General features: G+C 38.0%; 2 protein-coding genes across 5 annotated transcripts in view; both read right to left on the bottom strand.

The window, feature by feature from the left end:
• The window catches only part of sigirr (single immunoglobulin and toll-interleukin 1 receptor (TIR) domain), a 7,715-nt gene extending 1,332 nt beyond the window's left edge, over nucleotides 1-6,383 (bottom strand). Inside the window, exons 1-10 of one of the 2 annotated variants that reach the window (XM_032523132.1) lie at nucleotides 6,111-6,375; nucleotides 5,784-5,872; nucleotides 4,872-5,141; nucleotides 4,591-4,795; nucleotides 4,385-4,512; nucleotides 3,577-3,729; nucleotides 3,343-3,486; nucleotides 2,919-3,021; nucleotides 2,592-2,748; nucleotides 1,789-1,966 (exon numbers count right to left, since the gene is read on the bottom strand). In XM_032523132.1, coding sequence (XP_032379023.1) covers nucleotides 1,789-1,966; nucleotides 2,592-2,748; nucleotides 2,919-3,021; nucleotides 3,343-3,486; nucleotides 3,577-3,729; nucleotides 4,385-4,512; nucleotides 4,591-4,795; nucleotides 4,872-5,141; nucleotides 5,784-5,872; nucleotides 6,111-6,136 — 1,453 coding nt within the window. In that variant the 5' untranslated portion in view covers nucleotides 6,137-6,375. Of the gene's footprint in view, nucleotides 1-1,788; nucleotides 1,967-2,591; nucleotides 2,749-2,918; nucleotides 3,022-3,342; nucleotides 3,487-3,576; nucleotides 3,730-4,384; nucleotides 4,513-4,590; nucleotides 4,796-4,871; nucleotides 5,142-5,783; nucleotides 5,873-6,110 lie in introns of both variants that reach the window. The other variant, XM_032523133.1, reaches the window with a different exon arrangement.
• A 1,109-nt stretch (nucleotides 6,384-7,492) lies between these two features.
• LOC116693869 (anoctamin-9) lies at nucleotides 7,493-19,348 on the bottom strand. 3 transcript variants are annotated; one of them, XM_032523119.1, is made up of 26 exons: nucleotides 19,227-19,348; nucleotides 18,503-18,764; nucleotides 18,266-18,392; nucleotides 17,592-17,666; nucleotides 17,337-17,459; nucleotides 17,094-17,230; nucleotides 16,761-16,810; nucleotides 16,613-16,671; nucleotides 15,784-15,863; nucleotides 14,557-14,691; nucleotides 14,377-14,470; nucleotides 14,232-14,292; nucleotides 13,150-13,232; nucleotides 12,948-13,052; nucleotides 12,589-12,753; nucleotides 12,477-12,513; nucleotides 11,219-11,330; nucleotides 10,888-10,945; nucleotides 10,662-10,759; nucleotides 10,365-10,561; nucleotides 10,105-10,257; nucleotides 9,874-10,021; nucleotides 9,669-9,791; nucleotides 9,257-9,350; nucleotides 8,884-8,996; nucleotides 7,493-8,013 (listed from the first exon to the last, which is right to left on the bottom strand). In XM_032523119.1, exons 3-26 carry the CDS (start codon nucleotides 18,284-18,286, stop codon nucleotides 7,998-8,000), a joined length of 2,337 nt encoding a protein of 778 aa, XP_032379010.1. In that variant the 5' UTR covers nucleotides 18,287-18,392; nucleotides 18,503-18,764; nucleotides 19,227-19,348; the 3' UTR covers nucleotides 7,493-7,997. The 3 variants fall into 3 exon arrangements, with proteins under 3 accessions (XP_032379010.1, XP_032379011.1, XP_032379009.1); XM_032523120.1 differs by lacking the exons at nucleotides 18,503-18,764; nucleotides 19,227-19,348 and having other exon boundaries at nucleotides 18,262-18,389; XM_032523118.1 differs by lacking the exons at nucleotides 18,266-18,392; nucleotides 18,503-18,764; nucleotides 19,227-19,348 and adding an exon at nucleotides 17,888-18,093.
• Between the last annotated feature and the right edge of the window lie 537 nt (nucleotides 19,349-19,885).

Raw genomic sequence — 19,885 nt, 5'->3', positions numbered from 1 at the left:
CGTCTTCATTAATTCATAGGTGTGTTTTGGGCATAACATACAATAAACCATTCAGAATGTCATCTCCCATTCCCTTTAAAAGCCAGGTGTGTTTGTACCTTGGCTTATATTTCCCACCGTGGTTAGAAAACACAGGGGAGATACTTGGTTTCTCTCACTTGGACTCTAGAGTCGGTCCTTGCTCCGAAGCTAATCACCGTCACTCTCTCACTCTCTCTACTACACGCAACTATAAACTTCAGGTTATTTACGTAGGCCATGGCGAAAGCTCTGCGTGGAACCTCCGCACAACCATTAATCAAGCTTCAGAGAGCGTTACATGCAGTCAGCAATTCCCTTTTCCACTGAGACTGCTTCCAGTGCAAATGTGCTGAACATAAAGCTTCATAAAGCATTGAAGCTTTCCAGCAAATTGGATTGCAAAAGGGTAATTTCTTGATGCTTCTTGTCACATAAAACCATCAGTTAGTCAAAGAGTGTAAAACAGGCAAATACATCACAGATAGTCTCAACCACCTGTGATCTCCTGTATTTTGCACCACTAAAGGCTTGGGAATAATGACTGAATGAATGAATAAATAAATAAATAAATAAATATACATTTTATGTATTAGTTAGTAGGGATAAGTCAATGGATGTTATGGTTTATTGTTGAACATGTTAAAATGATGTATAAAAATGGTTAAAAAGGATGTTGCAAAAAAAATGATACATTTAGTAATGTGTTAAAATGCCACATGTAGTGATATATGTTCATTAATTTATTGAAATCAAATGATATCCTTACTTATTGGTTATACATTGTAAGGTATTGTTAATGAGGAAAAAGGTTAATTAGGTCACATATTAGAAAGAGAACAAAATGACTTCTTGTTTTTGCACTATTTGTGTAGTTTTGTTTTTTCTTATTATTGAAATACTAGAAAGGGTTTGTAGGATTCTGAGATGGCGAGTTCAGCTAGGCAGCTAGACTGTGGACGGTCCTGGATGCGGTTTGGCTGACCGTAGGACCTGCACACAGAGGACGTCTGACTAGCTTGATTATTCATTCAGACCCTAGATAAGAACAGGTACACACTAAGCTCTACCAGGGTAGTTGTAATAGGTAGTTGTAGTAGTGTATTCCAAATACACACACAGGACAAGAAACTGAACACTTTGTAGTTCAACTCCTTAACTTAAAGTGTTTGTTGCAGGACAAAAAACTGAACCCTTGTACGTTTTGTGCTTGATGAAAGGCAATAAATCAGTCCACTGTTCAACGCCAACTACTCTTGTGAGGTATTAAAGGCAAATCACACCCCTAACCTAACCAGATGTAGGTGTCTTAATCACTCTTACTGATTAGGACTGGCTGAGAAAGCATTTGCCTCTCAGATCGATGTCATGTCTTGATACAAAACATCACAGTTAAGCTGGTATAGAACAATATGTGCAAGTTCATCGTGTGATATGATTTCCTGTAATTGAAGTTAAAGATTAACTTTAGTTGAATCCATGTTTGTTGAGTCTCACACTACATATGCACAGTGCGTGTTGTAAACGAGAATAAGTCTATCAGGAGACATGTCATGCAACAAAAAGTACAGGAAATGACAAACTTTTGACAAGCATTTACATCTTTGGATCAGATTCTGATGGTTGTTAAACCAGAGCATGCTTGGCTCAGTATGTTGTCTAAGTATAGCACCGCTTTAATGTGCATCTCTTTTAATTGCATGTGCAGTGAAGAGTGAACCGAACATTAATACTTGAGGACTCTTCTTGTCCAGTGACTGTTGTTCTTACCCAGATCTCCAGCAGGGTCAGTGTCTGAGCGGCAGTCCAGGCAGTCGGAGTCGAGGGTCAGCATGGGGTCCTTGTCATTTTGTAGCAGAGTTTGAGGGTCGCCGGCTGACTCACTGCGGTAGAAGACCCTGCGAGGCATCGCTAAAGCCAGTTCCTTCCAAAAGACTGAGGAAGGAGTCTGTGGAAACCAAACACAATGCATTACACCACGCTGTTAAGAGTCAAACTGAACTAAACTCTCAATTGCAGAAGTCTTACTTGCACGTATCACCATATACAGTCTACATTTAAAATTTCTAATTTGAATTAATTCATTCATTCATTCATATTTTATAATTACCTTGAAATACATGTCTATAATATCTAAAATTGCTTAGTTTTTTATTGTCATTTTTTTCTCAGTATAAACTCTGATTATTTCTTATTTAGTCATGAATATATAAAATACTGAAAATTTAAAACGGGGCCGTAAGAGATCTAAAAATGTTGTGTGATACTATTCACAGGATTACTTTCACTTTAATGTATTTAATGTGATTTCAAGGAAAACATAACATGCTCTGAGTGGTATGTCGAGGGCAGACAGAGTCCAGACAGTAACTATAAACGTTTAAGATACTTTGCACATGTGTATATATGTATTAATTTTACATAAGATATTACTTCCATGGGAGTTGGTGGAAATTAAATTTACCTTTAGGTATTTTTTGTCAAAAGAGAAACACATTGGTGTTTAGAATTACTTGTATCACATTTTGATTGTTTGCTTAGAAAGCACTAATGGGCATTAATGTGGATCTTACCACAGAGTTGTGCCTCCAGGTGAGTATGGTGAGGCGGTGCTGGTGCTCACTGAGCAGCTGCTTGATCTCAGGCCTCATGCGTTTGGACTGACCTTCCAACATGATGAGGATGGGCCGCTCGTGCTGACACAACTCCAACAAGTGCAGCAGGCCCTGTCTGAAAACACACACAGCTACAGTCACTATAGTGAAGACACTGCAGTATAGAGCAGCAACACTGATTTGTACTACACTACATTGTAATGATGCCAGTCATTTTAATCATATTTTATACAGTATATGAAGTGCTGTTTTAACAGTGGGGTTTCTACAGTAAATGTATCTGACCTGAAGTTATTGGAGCACCAGTCCTGCTCAAGGTAAGCAAAAGAGAGCAACACAATCAGACGCCGAGAGCGACTAATGTTCATTAGCAGCTCTGCAGAAGGTTCTGAAGAAAAATAATATTGTTGTGCATTGTTAAAAATTGACAGCTTTACATTACAATTTATACCCAGGAGCCTGTTTCACAAAAAGTGCTTACCCTCAGATTGCAAATGGTCACACAAATGATTGTTGCTTACAAATTGTAGATATGTTTAAAATGTCCCAAATGTGGCATTTGTTTTGATTCATTTAAAACAGGAGCCAGAATAACAGGTAATAACAGTGACGGCATAATCTGAGATTGTGAAGATTAAAACTATAAATTGATTAAATATTTCCAACTCTCCCTTAAATTCCTATAAAAACCAACAGACAGAAAACTTACCTGTGCCGGGTAGAATATCGTTGTCATTAAGATGCAGCTTGTGTGCATTTTTATTCTCCAGGTGAGGTTTGAGAATAAAGTTGACAAACTTCCTGTCATGATCATTGTTCACATAGGAGATATACGCATCATATAATTTGCCATCTGAAGACACAGAGACACATACATGCCAGTGGTGTTAATATTAGTCTTGTACATGATGTTAGTAACCTTATATCACTTCAGAAGCCTCACCATTGAGTTCATTGTCTCCATAACATTCTGCGTAGAAGTTCTTGTACCAGAGTTTGATGTTCAGGTGACATCTGCAGTACACAACAGCAGCTATGGCCAGGAGGAGGAGGAGGATGATGGATGCAATAACAGCAGCTGTGTGGTTGGGGCCCGCTGGAAAACACGCAATAACCCAAATCCAAATCCAAAAGTAAGCATAAAATAATCAACCAATACTTTGATTCAAATTGATCATCAAAACCTTTATGAGATCTTTTTTAACTTTAACAGAATATGGAATCTGTAAGTAACTAGAGTGTGTCAGTACAACTGGGTCCTTGAAACTAAAACAGTATTGTACATGTTTCAATTCACAGATCAATCACAAGGATTCTCATCTGCTAGTAGTTACATGCTGGGCCAGGCTCCCTAACAAGACACTGTCAAATGATACAGACTGGATGTATCTGTGTCTGGTATCAACAGGAGTGAGACAGTTGACAAAGTGTGTGGAGCTGGCTGACCTCCTCCTACTGCAAAGATGTGAAAAGGTTTGTATCATGTCTACAATACATTTTTATGATTTGTTTTATATTATATATAAAACATATATAACTGCTGCTTCTCTCTTTATTTATGAAGTCTTGCCTTTCACTGTAATGTATGTCCCCCAATATATGTGGTAACATTTGTGTTTGTATGTGTGTTTGTGTGTCTTTCATCTTCGGATTGGTAATCTTTTCTTAGTAATATAGATAGACTAGAAATATAACACAAGATGTCGGGCAGAATGTAAGAAACCCTGCGTATCTATCTTTAGTTGTCTTACTTGAATACAGCAGGCTGAAGTCAAGGGAAATGTTCCTCACTGTGCAGCTGTAGAGCCCAAAATCATCCGGCTCTCTGAGGTTGATCACCAGCAGACTGCTTACCATCAGTTGGCCGGCAACAGGAGACCTGATAAGTAGGACGGAAAATTTATATTACTTTTACTCTTTTTTTATGCAGCTGATATTTTAAAAAGCTTTAAATCACCATGAGGAGGTGTTCTGCGTGTAATGTGTGTGATTGGTGAAGGTTTGGCCATCTTTACTCCACTGTAGCGTGGTGTCACAGTGCTCTTCTCTTGGGTCCCAGAGAAGAGAGGTGCAGTTTAGTGTCACAGAGGATCCCACATTCCTATAGAGACTATCTGGTCTCCCATTTGTTTTAAATTCTGGGGCTCTGGAGCACTGAGATTCTGTGGAAAGACAAACCATTGTTATCTGTGCTCATTGCAGACACTCCAGACAATAGTAATATAATATGATATTTACCTTTAACTATGAGATGCACAGTGAATGAGGCTGTGCTGTTGCCTTGTTGCCTACAGGTGTAATTCCCTTGATCTTGCAAGCTGAGGCTGGGAAACTCCAGGTAGGCCTTTCCTTCCTGGGTGGGGAGTTGGTGGCAGTCCTTCTGCCAGGTCAGCTTGGGCTGGGGGGAGCTCTGGGGCTCCAGAGGGCAGTTCAGCCGATATGAAGGCCCCTGCTGCCCCACATAGAGCACCTGCTCCTTAAACCCGCTCTCATTCACACAAGTCTGAGCTACAAATAGAGACAGAGGGAGTTGACACAGTATTCTTAACATTAGGGATGCAACAAGCCAACTTTATCTGTCCCAAAACTGATTTTGATCCCACAACTCAGGGACAATTGAATTTCAATGATGACATAATTAATAAACTGTATTTATGCTGTGTGATCAAATATCACTAGCCTACCTACAAGCTTTCTTTGCTTCCTTTAAAAAAACCAACACTTTGCCCACCATCTGTGGATGTTTGCATTCATTCTGTGCAGCTTCAGAAGACCGGGTTCAGCTCTTGTGTAGCTATTGGCAATGGGTGAGTGCCTAACATGAACTTGTTAACTCTTTCACTTTGGCTGACTGAACAAATGCCTGTTTAGCTGACTTAGTTGAAAACCCCCCACTTAATCTCCTTTTCTGTTTGTTTGAAAAACTTACTATCAAGCCAAACTAGTCATATGTTAGGACAGATTTAAAATACATCCCAGACAAAACTAATGAGATCTGCCCTATTGAACCTGCTCCTGTTCTTCAAGATATTCATAACATGTAGCGTACACGTCGTGATACCCACAAATAACCCGCACAACTGCCCTCTCTGGTTCCTTTCTGAGTGTTCGCTTTTGCTTAATTCCTCTTCTTCATCTTTTCCTTTTTACCGTTTCTCAAAAGGACACACATCAGGGTCCGAAGTCCGGGTCTGGTCCTCATGTTGCCAGGCAACAACATGTGACTGCCTGATACTGACCTGTACACCATGGTGCACACTGACCACATGTGCATTGACCTGGTATTGTGTTTACACATCCAACATCCCGTAAAACTGACTCCAACAAACAGGTTATAAGCCAATGGACAAATGTACCAAAAACAATGAGGTGAATCTTAGCTATAAACCAATCCAGTGTATTTCAAACTGGAGTTCCCAAAGTGCATCATATCTAGGTAAATTTAAGTGAATAAGGTTTAATTTTCTACATCCTTACCGACTGCAAAGGAAGTCTTGTCCCATTTCCCGGTGAACAACAATATAAAAGCGGCTAAAATCACGGCCATGACCCGCAGTCTTCCTCTTCCCCCTTCCTCAGGTGACAAATTAACCGAGTGAAAAGTTTTTGTAAGACTAGCCTACATTACATTCTTGTTTATTACAGTTTCGTAACTGAGCGAAGCCGTAGAAGTGACTGCGCACAGGTCATCCATCTGGTCGCTCAACAGCACCTGTCCACGTACCTGAAACTCTTGTGACTATTGGCTCCCCGAGCTCACGTGACGTTGCACCGCCTTATACCTGCGTACAGTCTGAGTGAATCTTGGGAGGAGATGACGACAAAAAAAAAGACTAAATTTCATCTACTCCAGCGCACCCCGCTCAAGTAGCCTAAATTATCGTTTTTTGTTTTAAATAGTGCGTAAAGGTAGCCTACCTCTTTCTAACGAGGCACATTTGAACAAGATTTATAGAAGTTAATTACATTAATGATGATAAATAAATAATTTGAAAATGTTCTTATGCTTATTTCTATTTGGTATTTGCGGATAATCTGTTAGAATCTGAATAAGGTCAGGCCTATATCAAGTAGGTTTTCACTTGCAAGAAATGTTTGGTGTATACAATAAACAAAGTCTACTGCTGCAGTCAATAACATTAATCCAGAAAAGCAAATTACAATAAAAACATGAATAAGATACTATAAATATGTACAATATAACTTAATAAATGGTCATGAGTTTTTCCCTTTCTAATATTATATTATTAGTGTAAATGTTCATAAGTAGGCCTACATGTTTTTATCATCAAATCTGCAGCTTTAAGTGTTGAAAGGTTATGGATTGTCAGGAGCCCTTTCCAAAAATGAAGTTTAGAAGTTGAGGACAGCTTTCACAACCTGGCAACTCAATGGGTGTCCTTATTAATGGTTATAAGTTATTAATAATTTATCATTAATAAAGTAACAACTTATAAATGGTACCTTATATACCATTCTGTAATAAGTTAAACTAACATTTAACTTAGATTATAGTCAAACTGCGATTTCAAAGCATTTTCCACTCTGCCAGTGTGTATCTAGTGGATAAATTGTGCTATAATATTTTGTACATAACATTTTATTGTAAAGGTATTAAGACTAAGACATACTAGAATAGCCTTAAAAACCATGACTTCTATGTGGTTACGGAAAGTAATATCCTCAGGTCATTAAATCTACCAAATTACCATAAACGGTGTAGAGAGAGAACAGGAAGACAACACTGTCATAAATTACTGAAATAAAATATTTTTACTCTTAAATCTGTAATTCAGCAAATTCAAAATGTCCCCTATAAGACATTTTTAACGGACAAGCTTAAATTCAAAAGACATTTCATGGGACCAAAGGTTTACGCTTTTATTCAATAATATAAAATATTATATTGCAAAACATTCTTGTGTCTGGTTTACAAAAGACACCATACGATTTGGTCTGCAGTAATAACGATCATCACAGCGCTGTTTTACAATATAAGGCAACATCGTAACACACAATTGGTACTTTATGTGCAATAGCAGTATAAATTATCTTTAGGCATTCATTAAAAACCCTCACATATGTCTCACAAATATAGAGATCCAACAGTAAGCTATCAGTGCATTCTTACAATAGAATAAGAACAATCGTGTGGTCAATAAAATCCATTACTGTACACTTGCTTTGTCCAAGAAAATAAGTCTGTCTTCAAAGATGAGAATTCAGACAGCACTTCAGAGAGATGAGAGAATGACTTTAAAAGTTAACTCAACACTGTGATAGTCTGGACACCTTAACGCACAAGGCAAAAATGGGCTCATGTCCGCAGGGAACAATGTATAACCCTTCTGTGTCTGAATGGGGTCACACTTCAAATGAACTGTAAAAAATTAAAGCAAAGGCTGGTTAGTTAGAGCATCTGTGCAAAAAAAAAAACTAAAAGTGGTCACAACACTGCAAAACACAGCTTAAATATGTATGTTTATTAATGTACAATAAACACATAATTACAGCAACAACCTACAAATGGCACGTGTTTCAGTTCAATTTAAGTACAATTTGAGTGGAATATTTTTTTTAATGTATACCTTAGAAATGATTAATAAGTAATGTGGGCTGTATTGTGTGTGTGTGTGTGTATATCATGCAGCAATTCATTTGCTTTTACTTTAGAAACAGAAAAAAAACACAAACAAGTGCTTATACAGTGGGATACAATTTCAAGGTCAGTGCAACGTTTCCACGGTTTTAATGCAGTGGTTTCCACAAGTCAGAATGTCAACTGAGAAAAAGTGAAAATATCTGTGACTCTGATTTACCGTATCCAATCTGATTCATCTTCAAACAAATGTAACGCACAAAATATATACACTTTGAACAGGGAAATGAATTAAGTGGTTATGCTAATAAACCAGTCAAATCCGTTAAATTCAAAATATGAAGGAGCCAACACTATCTTGCTTCTGAAATCACCGCAAATATAGCACCTTGTTGATTTTGCAAATCGGTCTTATCATGGCCGATATCTGATGCATCTAATAAAGTCTGTATCAGCTCCAATAACGATCCAGCGTATCAGATGGGGGAATCCGTAGTTATGGCACGACAGAAAAAACGTTGGGAACCACTGTATTAACTTACGTTTTAAATATTTAAACAAAGGCACTTAACATGTTATATTGTGTTATTTTGAAAACAAATAAGCAAGATTGTACTTTTCGTTGGCAACCAGATATTACTTGAGACTCACCTGAGTTCCTCTTTTAGTCTTTTGAGTTTATCAAAGAGTCTGGCATTCTTGACCTGCATGGGAGCGCTCGGCACAAACCAGGCTGCAATGAACTTGCATATGACAACAACATGCTGAAAGCAGAGAGAAAAATGTCAGTCTCCTTTTCTATCTGGGAAAATGTGGTTTCAATAAATATAACACTGGCACTTCCTAATTTTGTTGTAGCATATCGATGTTGTGAAACATAAAAATAAACAGTGAGCTAAACGGTGAGCTAGGAGGACATGTGTGCGTGTTGTATTGGGTGCTAAAGTACCTAAAAACTGCTCAAAGAAATCAATGTAAGAAGAAATGGTTAGTGGTTCCTTGTTTGGTCATGGTTAAGGCTTACCTCGAACAGGATTACAAATGCAAAGCGCACAGCCAAAATTAGCCAAAACTGTGGGGTAAGACTGTAGTCCTCGTTGCTTCTGTAGTCTTTATACCTGTGAACAGAAACAGACCAGAAAGCGGCAGTTATCCCCCTACCAGCTGTGGTGATGGCAACCAACTTTATTCATAAAGCACTTATATGACCTGAGGTTATACAGTTATTACAGCAACAGTCACAGTGCAATACTACCAAGACATCTTAGTGTAATGCGAACACTGAGCAGTCATGTACACTGGTGCTGAGCAGGATCAGCGCTTTTGACTGTTATCACATACATAAATGATAAGTTTTCATTTTGTTTTTTTCCTGCCCATAATACCAGAATAACTATTCAGCTGTAGAAGATAAAAAAGATAGAAAGAGCACAAACCTGCAGGAAGAGACATTCAAGCCACTAGAAGTAATCATCTGACTGCCTGAAAACTCGTTGCCTATGTTTCGGTCATCCATTCGTGCAACAGAGAGAGTGTTGTTGATGTATCCAACCATGCAGCTTGAAAAACATAATAACTTATTTAAAGTGAATGTTGCAAACAACATGACAGAACATAAACAGTTTCTTGAAGAATTCTCACTCAATATCTGTTGCTGTGCCGTTGGCACATGGGCCAAAACGGTAACGGTACACCAATCGAGGGATGAAGTCTGATGATACACCGATGACCAGCCCGTTTGCAATGACAGCTAAGACACCAATGGCCTCCAAAACGTCTGTCCACACACCTGAAGAAAGGAAACATTGTTAGAAGAGAATTTCATCTACAGTATAACAACATTTAAATTTTGAGTTCAAAATTGATACTCACCAATATCATTGGTTTTCTTAGGAACCATTCTGCGCTCCAGAGTGACCATTTTAATGGCATCCAGGCGTATCTCAATGATATTATTAATGAGGGCTAGCAGAGGAGCAAGAGGAAACGCTGCCACAAAGATGGTGGTAAAGCTGAACTGGATCACTAAGGAGAGAGCAAAGAGGAATATTATTTACCAAAACCAGTCCAGTACTTGTCGGTAGTGTCTACTGTATTGGTTAATAAAGTGTTTAGCGAAGTACACAACATACCCATCTCCAGGAACTCATTGAACAGGCTGAAGGAGTCAACATCATTGAGATGGTAGTTGCTGAGCCAGTCTCGAAGCTTGCAGTTATCACACAGTTCAGCTCCATATTTGGCCTGTGATTCATCTTTCAGGTAGCAGTGGGCACATTTCCTCTGTAGCTTCTGTATTCTTCGTCTTTTCAACCACCTGCAGAGCCAGCTGATGCAAACAAGAGACAGCTTTCAAAATCCTGGACCTGACATAAGTGGATGGTACAGCATGTATACAGTATATAATTACAAATCTGATATATACTTACGGTCCAGTGAACTCAAAGACATTACTGATGGTTTGCTTGAGTACCATTATAATGGCCATTTGGATGAACAGATCGGTGAGACATCCACTGGGATGACACTGCACAGCAGAGGGGGACATGTTTAGAATGCAATCAAATACAATATTCATATGTAAAGAAGCAAATTAATTTTACTTAAAACTGGAATTTAGTATTTCTAAATGAGATGTATATTTATGTGACTCGCCTCCTCTAGCCTCCATTTCCCTGAAATTCGGACGTAACCACCAGGATGGCCATTTATCCTGTCATGTGTTTTACAAAACCATGTCATCATTATTCAGGTTAGTACAGAGGATAATAATAAGTAAAAGCAATGACTTTATTTAATTTGGATATTAATTTAAAGTACTTTATGTTATGTGTTGTGTGGGTTTGGAGTCTGAGTCTGGAGCTGAGTAATATGTTTGAAATTATATCAATACGCATATTTTTTAATACGGATATACAATATGAGACACAACCCAAAGTTGCAAAATCTGAATATTGAATTTTTCGGCCAGTCAAAACGTTCCTACCTGCCGAGAAAAAAGGCCACGTAGAAGAGGGAGGAAAAATAGGTGAAGAACTGGAAGGTGAACATCTTGACAGTGAAACTCTTCTCTGTGGTAGCAAATGATCTTGTTTTTTCTGGTGAAGACAGACTTCATGTCAGTTCACTACTTGGTCAATAGATGGCACAATCTCACACAGTTAAGAGAAGCCATATTATTGAATTGTACATCTATTATATTATTTCCCACTATTTACATTTCATTTATCTAAATAATTGTATGTTGATGCACACAATATAAATCTAATTTTAAGTGTTCAAATCTCACGTGAGTGTTTGTTGTTCCATTTTTATAGGTAGCTGTTAGAAACTGTAAACTGGCTTGCTGCACTTCAAAGAAAGTACTCAGATCTTTTACTTAAGTAAAAGTAGCACACCACACTGTAGAAATACTCTGATGTAGTGGAGAGTAGAAGTAGAAGTCACATAAAATGGAAATACTTAAGTAAAGTACAAGTACCTCAAAGTGGTACTTAAGTACAGTACTTGAATAAATGTCAATAGTTACTTTCCACCCTACACCCTCAGACTCTCTCTCTCTTTTTTCTGTACTGTATGTTGTGAAACAGTTCAATCACTGTTGTACCTCACCTTCCCTCTAGCTGACCTCAGGGAGTTTCCCTCTTCTGAATATCACCTGACCTATCACGTCTTTATACTGCCGCTCATTTCCTCAATCAGGGTACGTCTATGGTGGCTCAGTTCCAATGTCCACCCTGAGCACTGCTCATGAACATGATAATGCCTTCATATAATAAAGGCACTGTGCTTTATTTGTAAACTTTTCCTTCAGTTTTTAAAAATGATTTTGGGTTTCCGCTGCCACTGGTTTTGATTGCTGATGTTGATTTGTGGGTAATTCTCTTCTCACGCACTTTATAATTTGTCATGGAGACAACCTTGAACCCTCACAGACTTCAAAACAAACAAACATGCAGATAAGTCTCTGAGCTTGTAATAGTGGATTTTGGATTTGGGTTGCTGGAGGACAGCTTTCGTTCTCTCTTAGCAACATCAGTTTGTGTTCCAGACACTTTTGTGTTCCAGTCTGATTGCCTGCTTCAGCCCCCCTGCATTTGTTTGCCTGTTCTCACTGCCCAACACACTGACCAACTGCAAATATCTTAAGCTAATGTGTAATTCTCCATGGAAACATCAGTGGGATATTAGTGTAAAAGCATCTCTTAAAAATGTAATAATCAAAATAGATAAAGTAAAGGTACCTAATTCACAGAGCTTCATGGCAACAATCCTGTTGATCTGCAAAGACAAAGACAGAGTCACAGAGAGTGTCACTTAAAGGAGACAGAGATGCACAGTAACAGAACGGCGTACCCGCGTCATGACAGTGATGATGAGGTAATGGAGGACGGCCCCCAGCATCATCGCTCCACTGTTGGAGTATTTGCTCAGGAAATCCCATGATCCCTCAGCTAAGAGCACTGCTGCAATAACCCTGAACACCACCAAGGCATGTGTCAGGCCAATGATCACCAATATCTGCGGAAACACCAAAAATACTCATTTGTATTACTATACTTATGAGGGCCTCCATTAACTATGAATAACATAATTACCCTCAAAGACTGTTCATGCCAAAACCTGAACCTCATACAACTTCAATCTCTCTCTCTAACGAAGTTCATTTGATTAATATATATATATGAAGAGTATGAAAATGACAACTTCCCCACCATAGCTGTGACACAGATCAAAACCAGAGTGCTGCGCAGATAAGAGTGCTTGTATTTTTTTGGTGCACAGTTGAAGTTGTTCACAATTTCCAGGATCAGTTCCTCCTACAGTTAAATACAATAGAAAAATACACACAACCATGAATTCCAATGATCACTGAGCAGGTGTTACTGAAACAGGGATGTATAAAACTGATCATACCTCCTCCTCACACCAATCAGACACTTTCCATTCGCACACATAGGAAGCCCGATGTCTCTTCCAAAACTCCAAAAACAGTGTTGCTGTGAAGATCAAGAATTCTTTGTTCCTAAAACTAAAACAACAAAACTGAACAGTAACAGTTTTTGAAAACAGATCCAATGGTAATGCCTTTGGACAGTTTTGGGACATAGTTGCAGTTCTGCATTCATCTTTTTTTGCATCTCCATTTAAGGTTTAAAATCAGTTGAAAAATGTTTTCATTTCACCATATATACACATTTTTGGTTTTAGCACTGTGCCACAGGACTTTGTCACAAAAACTAGAAAGCAGCAGTAATGCTTTATTTAGACAGTAATGCAACATTCTAGTGTATTACTTTTAATTTGTAACAAATTTCTTTTCAAACCGGTATGGGCTCTCCCATTCACCTCGGCACAATTTGTCCGGCAATGTCAACATTTCATTGTCCTCTTTCTGTATCTTACCCATGCCTTACACACCTTTTTCCTATTCTCATGTAATCACTTCTTGAGGACTGCAGTGACTGTTCTAGTTAACTGTACCTTTCCCACAGTTGTGATAATAAATGTCACTCAAATAAATCAACCTAAACAGTAAAAGAGCATTTCTATATTCTTATAAATCACTGCCTAACCACCCCCACGGCCAGATGGCCTGGGCTGATTAAGATGTGAGAAGCCAGGACAAGTAGGTTCTCTCAGTAATGTGGCATTTTGTTGGCAGTGCATATCTCAGTGATCATGAAACATCCAGGCAGTTGGATAAAATAAATGTGAGGCCGATAAAAGACTTCTTTGTACAATTCGTCCTGTGAAGCCAAACATGTTTAGGCCAATAAACAGCAGTATTGGAGAAGAGTTCCGTACCTAGATATTCAATTATTTTTTCAGCAAATGAGCCTATTGCATGGGTTTACATGGTTATGAAGCAATATTGCATCTGCAGAAAGTATGATTGTTATAAGTCAGGCTAATCTATCTTAAACATAATATTGAACTTACATCACTATTTCTATCAACACAAGAATAAGTATGTCATATGGACACACAAAACTCACCCCACACTGCCGTGAACATTGCAAAGAGCACGGTGCCATTATTATCAAACAGCAGGCTCACCTGCAGGTAGACGAGACCGGCAGTGAGCACAAACAGACAAATACACCATTCAGCTGCAGGTCTACTTTTAATGCACTGATGTACCTTGGCGTATGTGCAGGTGTCGGAGAGTTGCCACACTTTGCATCCCTTGTCACAAAGTGGACACATGACTGTGTCAGACTCACAAACCTCCTTTCTACAACACAATAAGCACTTTATTTGTTACAGTGTAAATCCTCTGTTATTTTGACACTGATAGTGTGGAGTTGTGGAAAAACTTACATGAGGGGTGAGCTGTTGAAGAAGGCAAGTCCATAAAGGAAGACAATGACCCCAATGACAGCAGGTGGGATGAGCAAATATGTGTACCAGCCCAACCACAGGAAGTACAAGGCCACTTTCTCCCCAAAGTAGTTCCTGACATGAACACACACACACACACACACACAAAATGACAAATTCATAAGGCACACATGCAAGGCATACATTAAAGAACAGTATGTGGTACAACATTATACATTTTTACTGTCAGTGTGTAAAATCTGTACATAATTGACATATCAAGCAAGACATAAACAGAAACTCTATATATTGGAATGTAAAGTTTATAAAATGTACATACAGCTGTGTTTTAGCTCCCTGGTATTTAACATTGTTAAACTTATGAAGACAGCAAGTTTTCCCCCAAACTAGTTTATGTATTCCAGTTCATTCCCATGTGTGGCCCACAAGGTTTTAATAGACCCATTGCATTTGCAAAACCAACTAGCCAGCCCTTGCAAAACTGAAAAAAACACAGCTTGTTAATGAGAGTGGAATTGGCTCATTGTTGCCTCCTGTGCACATTTGACTGATTTTCAAAAAATGTGGAATGATGATGTACAGTGTATCTTGTCACTATGGTTTCCTGATAGCCCTAATGTGGGTGATAGAATATCACGGCTAGCATACTGACGATGCTTACACATACACTTTACTCAAAATTGGAGACATGATGCATGTTTGCATTTTTTTATTTATATAAGAACGGACAATGCACATTAATTAACATGTGCCCTTGAGTCCAGTGTGTTAATACGGAAAAAAGGCTTAATTTCATCTGCAGTCTATGGCAGGTTTATTGACATTAAAAGAAAACGTACAAGAGTACATAAACACAAGATCATAAAAATCTTGTGCGTAAATAAAAACACATAAGCAGTAAACAATGATGAAATTAACATCAACTCAGATTATGAAAGCGTTGTGTTCTGCTGTTTGGACCTTTTTTTACAGTCTATGGTTTGGACTCAATATAGAAGTGAATCCAAAGACAACAGCTCTTATCTGTACCAGCATTAAGTACTGTTGATGATTTTAAACAATGAGTCTAAACCATGCCTGCATCATGCGTGGGGGCTGACATATTTGACATAGAAAACAATAATGCTGCAATAATTTCAACTGTAAAAAAATAAATAAACAAATAAAAGCAGGGTAATGAATAGGCTGTTGTGTTGCAGTTCAAACCTGACGGCAGTAATGGGTTGCCCTTGGAGACAGGCTGTCCATCGTGCCCAGCTCTCCTTCAGCTCTCTCTGTTTCTTTTTCTGAAAGCAGAAGCACAACAAATACTGTAAGTCCAAGGAAATTACCAACATAAAGAAGAGCTTTGTACATATTGGTAAACACGACATCCAGTCAAACTGAAAAAAGAAGCTTACAAAGATAAAAAAAAAATAATAATCTAATGGTTTAATACTGTACATACAATACGGGGAAAGAAATCCCAAATTACTGTTGCTTTATATTTGAATAAGCATTGTAAATTGATTTACATTTCAATTTCCTAGACATTTGATTTGGTCAAAACGTCTTCACCTTCCTCGATGTGACAGAGTAAACACACATGCACATGCTTACATACAGGTATGTATGTTCACACACATGCCCACATATCCCAGCACTGAATGACTCACTGCATTACTGTAACATCCCTCACATAGCGCCTCTGTGAACAAATACTTTATTGGCAGCAATTTACTGTTTTGGAAGCCACTGCCAAGTTTCACCTCATCATTTTAGATGCTCTTTAAGGAACACAAAACACGTTTTCCACCACGTGAAGAGAAGAGATTTATCAGTAGATAATAGTGTCACTATCTTAAGTATGAGGATGTGTGAAAAGGTTGATTCAGTGTACTGTTTCATTCTTTATTTATACAATCTGTTTAATCTGCAGTTTCTGTCCAAAACCTGGCATAAAACAATTATCAGGCCAGAGATGCTGACAATATTGCACCCTGTAATAGTGATAAATCATAGATGCTAGAACAATACTGTATGTAAGGATTTTTACCTCATGCAAGCAGAATTTTGCCTCAAACACCTTCATCTTCATAAGATCCCGCAAACCCTCTGGGAAGAATAAAAGGTGAGAAGAATAACGTAAAAGATTAGGTGTCCGGTTACCTGAGGAAATTGTAAATACAGTTAGTCTTTCTTACCTCCTGAATGTACAAAGGTGTGATTCAAGATGAAGTGGATGATCCTTATCCTGTAACAAGTACAAGTAAAGCAGAACGTGCAACAAGAGACAGTAAAAACGAAAAACTAAAAAATGTATGGAACCTTTGAACCTATGTTGCCTTTAAGTAATGCTAAAGAAGAGCTGGGCTTTTAAAATATCACATTCATACAAACACACAGAATAAGATTGTATCTCCGTATCATATTTAAAAACAAAATTGTATTACGATCATACGGAGCACATAAACAATCACAGATACTTCAAATGGCATCCGGGATGGTCTACAAATAGCTACGGTAATGTGTTTTACCTGGTGCTGAGTGGTACAGCATTCTGATCCGAGCTCCAGTTACAAGCATCAGACACTTTGAGAAGATACCTGTACTTCTCAAAAATTGCTTTAGGTCCTTGAATCCCATAGAAGACAAGATCATCATCTATAATTTTCTAACAGAAATATATAAAAGATGAGAAAAATAGAATAGTCATGTGACCTTTCAAACAGTAAAGACACATTTTTGTTTATTATTATTATAATAATTATAATACTTACGGTAACTTTCAAGTTCTTTTTTTTCAGTTCTTCAATGTATTCAGTTTGCTTCTTGAAAGCCTCCTTCTCCTGGTTATCAATTGTTTTGGCAACCAGGACATAGTCATATGATAGCGGTGTGTACTGTGTGACAAACATAGGGCAAAGTCAGACTTTCAGACATTATACTGTATATATCAAGATTAATCTGGGAATTGTGTTGGCCAGAACAAGTCAGCATGTTGTTAAAGTGGAGGGTTCAAATTTATTTCTTACCAGAGGAGGGAGTGATGTCTGTTCATTGCCATTCTCTTTTACCACTCCAATCAATTCCAAGAATTCAATACTGGGCTAAATATTTAAAAAAAATAATACAAGTAGAAGTCATCCACACAAATATGTCAAATCCCACACATCATTAATAAACAATTTAGTTTTTGAAATTCTATAAAGAGGCGTGAATGACAAATAATGGTTTTATGAAAAAGGAATCCTGTTTAGCTGTGACGTGGGGTGTGTCAGTGAACGTCACTGTGGTGATCCTGACTGTCAGAAAAGAGGGTTAATCGTACCTGATTAAACAGCATGGCATGTGGAAATGCTGTCACCTTCATGCCAATCCAGCTATTCACTTAAGCCTACAGGCCAGTCTACACACTGATAATGCACATGTAGGCCAACACAATAAAAGGTGTGGCAGACCTAGACATGCAATCTGAACAGTATATCAGGGGAAGCACACGTCCCATTCAATCCTAACTTAGATTTAAACATGACCATGTAGTCCTGGTTTGTGTAAGGGTGGGTGCAGCTGGAATCAGCTTCTGTTGGAGCTATTGGTAATCGTGGTAAAAACAGCAAGCCATGTTTAACACAACACCGTCTTGAGAACAGCTTCAATGTGTATCGATATGATCTATATATTACATGTGTGAATAATAATTACCTACCTGCCTCTTGTGGGCGGACATAATGAGTAGACTGAATGCAGATGCGACTTCCCCGATAAAAAAAAAAAAGATTCAGTCACCATTCAATGATCCCAGTTCCTCTCTGTCAGCTCACCGATATGCACAACTACAAAATGAAATGAGTGATCTTGAACAAGCAGCTGGCAACTTCCGTACTTCCTCTAAGAACAAACGTGTTGTTGTATTATTAGCCAAGGAATGTAAAAGCGACTCTACCTGTTGCTGGTGTCACAGCATTTCTCTTTAACGTCTCCACCTTTTTTTTCCTCAGTTCAGTCAGTTCAACGGTGCGGTCACACAACCAAACAGGGGCTATAGCCTACTGTATGTTTCAGAGATAATCTCGATATGGTTTGTCAGGTGCAATGGAATGACATATTTTTGCATCCTCCTTTCTGGTTCAAAATAACATCTAGCCTACCGCTAGATGGAAGCAGTGACTTTAACAGCCTGTTAATCACTGGCTGACTAAATCTTCCTACACACACACACACACACACACACACACACACACACACACACACACACACACACACACACACACACACACACACACACACACACACACACACACACACACACACACACACACACACACACACACAGCGACACTTGTTAAAAAGACAGCACCTTCCCACTTTGACTCCTGAAATTACACCTTCAGAACATCTCGAAGTTGATAATGAAGGCTAAGCATGCATTAGGCGACTATTCAAAACATAAAAGTTTATTAAACACTTGAGTGACAACGTGAAAACTAAATGAAAATAATGCCAATTCATTGTCACTATTCAAACCTTTAGCCTATTCATAACTGTTTCATTGTTAGTTCATTCCTTATAGCCAAGATTGAGCTACTAGTAGTTAAGCTGTAGGCTATAACAAGCTAAATTAACAGTTGAATAAGTAAAATGAGTTATTTAACTCAATATGAACTCACCATATTAAATGTTCCGGTGTGAGCTTTGAATATGTAACAAATATATAGAACGATTACACAGTGTAGCTTTCCAAGTTGCTGCTTCAGTAGTTTTACTTCTCCTGCAAATTCCCCCCCTTTTGACAACAGGCTAAACAAGTCCACACTTTCAGGAAGTACCAAAACAAAAGTAATATAACAATAGCTTGAAATGATGTCCATGAAAAACACAAAAGATGTAGCCTACCCACTGTAAATGCACGTTTTTAGTAGTGGAAAGTAACTGTAGGCCTATTCAAGTACAGTTTTAACTGTAGGCTACTTTATTTTACTTGAAGATTATTATTTATAGGCTGTTTCACTAACTCCAATCTTAAATTGCTTTTTTGATACTTTTATAATAGTATTTGACATACAAAATACATGACCAACTTATGAAAAACAATGCATAATGGCAGATTAAACTAGCCTACCCAACAGTATTAAACTTTAATTTATTTAAACACTATTGAAGTGCTGCTTAAAAGGAGAATTCCGGCCAATTTCTATGTTAACACTCATGTTGTCCATGGGTCAAACTGACCCATTTTCCTATATCAATGTTCTTTTTAACTACCTAATTGTAATTACCCAAAATATCATAAATTGATTCCACACAACGCTCTTTGGCAAGTACAAAT

The sequence above is a fragment of the Etheostoma spectabile genome, chromosome 8 (assembly GCF_008692095.1).
Source record: "Etheostoma spectabile isolate EspeVRDwgs_2016 chromosome 8, UIUC_Espe_1.0, whole genome shotgun sequence".
NCBI classification, from domain to species: domain Eukaryota; kingdom Metazoa; phylum Chordata; class Actinopteri; order Perciformes; family Percidae; genus Etheostoma; species Etheostoma spectabile.
The sequence above is the reverse complement of the archived record's forward strand: the minus strand, read 5'-3'. Positions and strand labels throughout refer to the sequence as shown.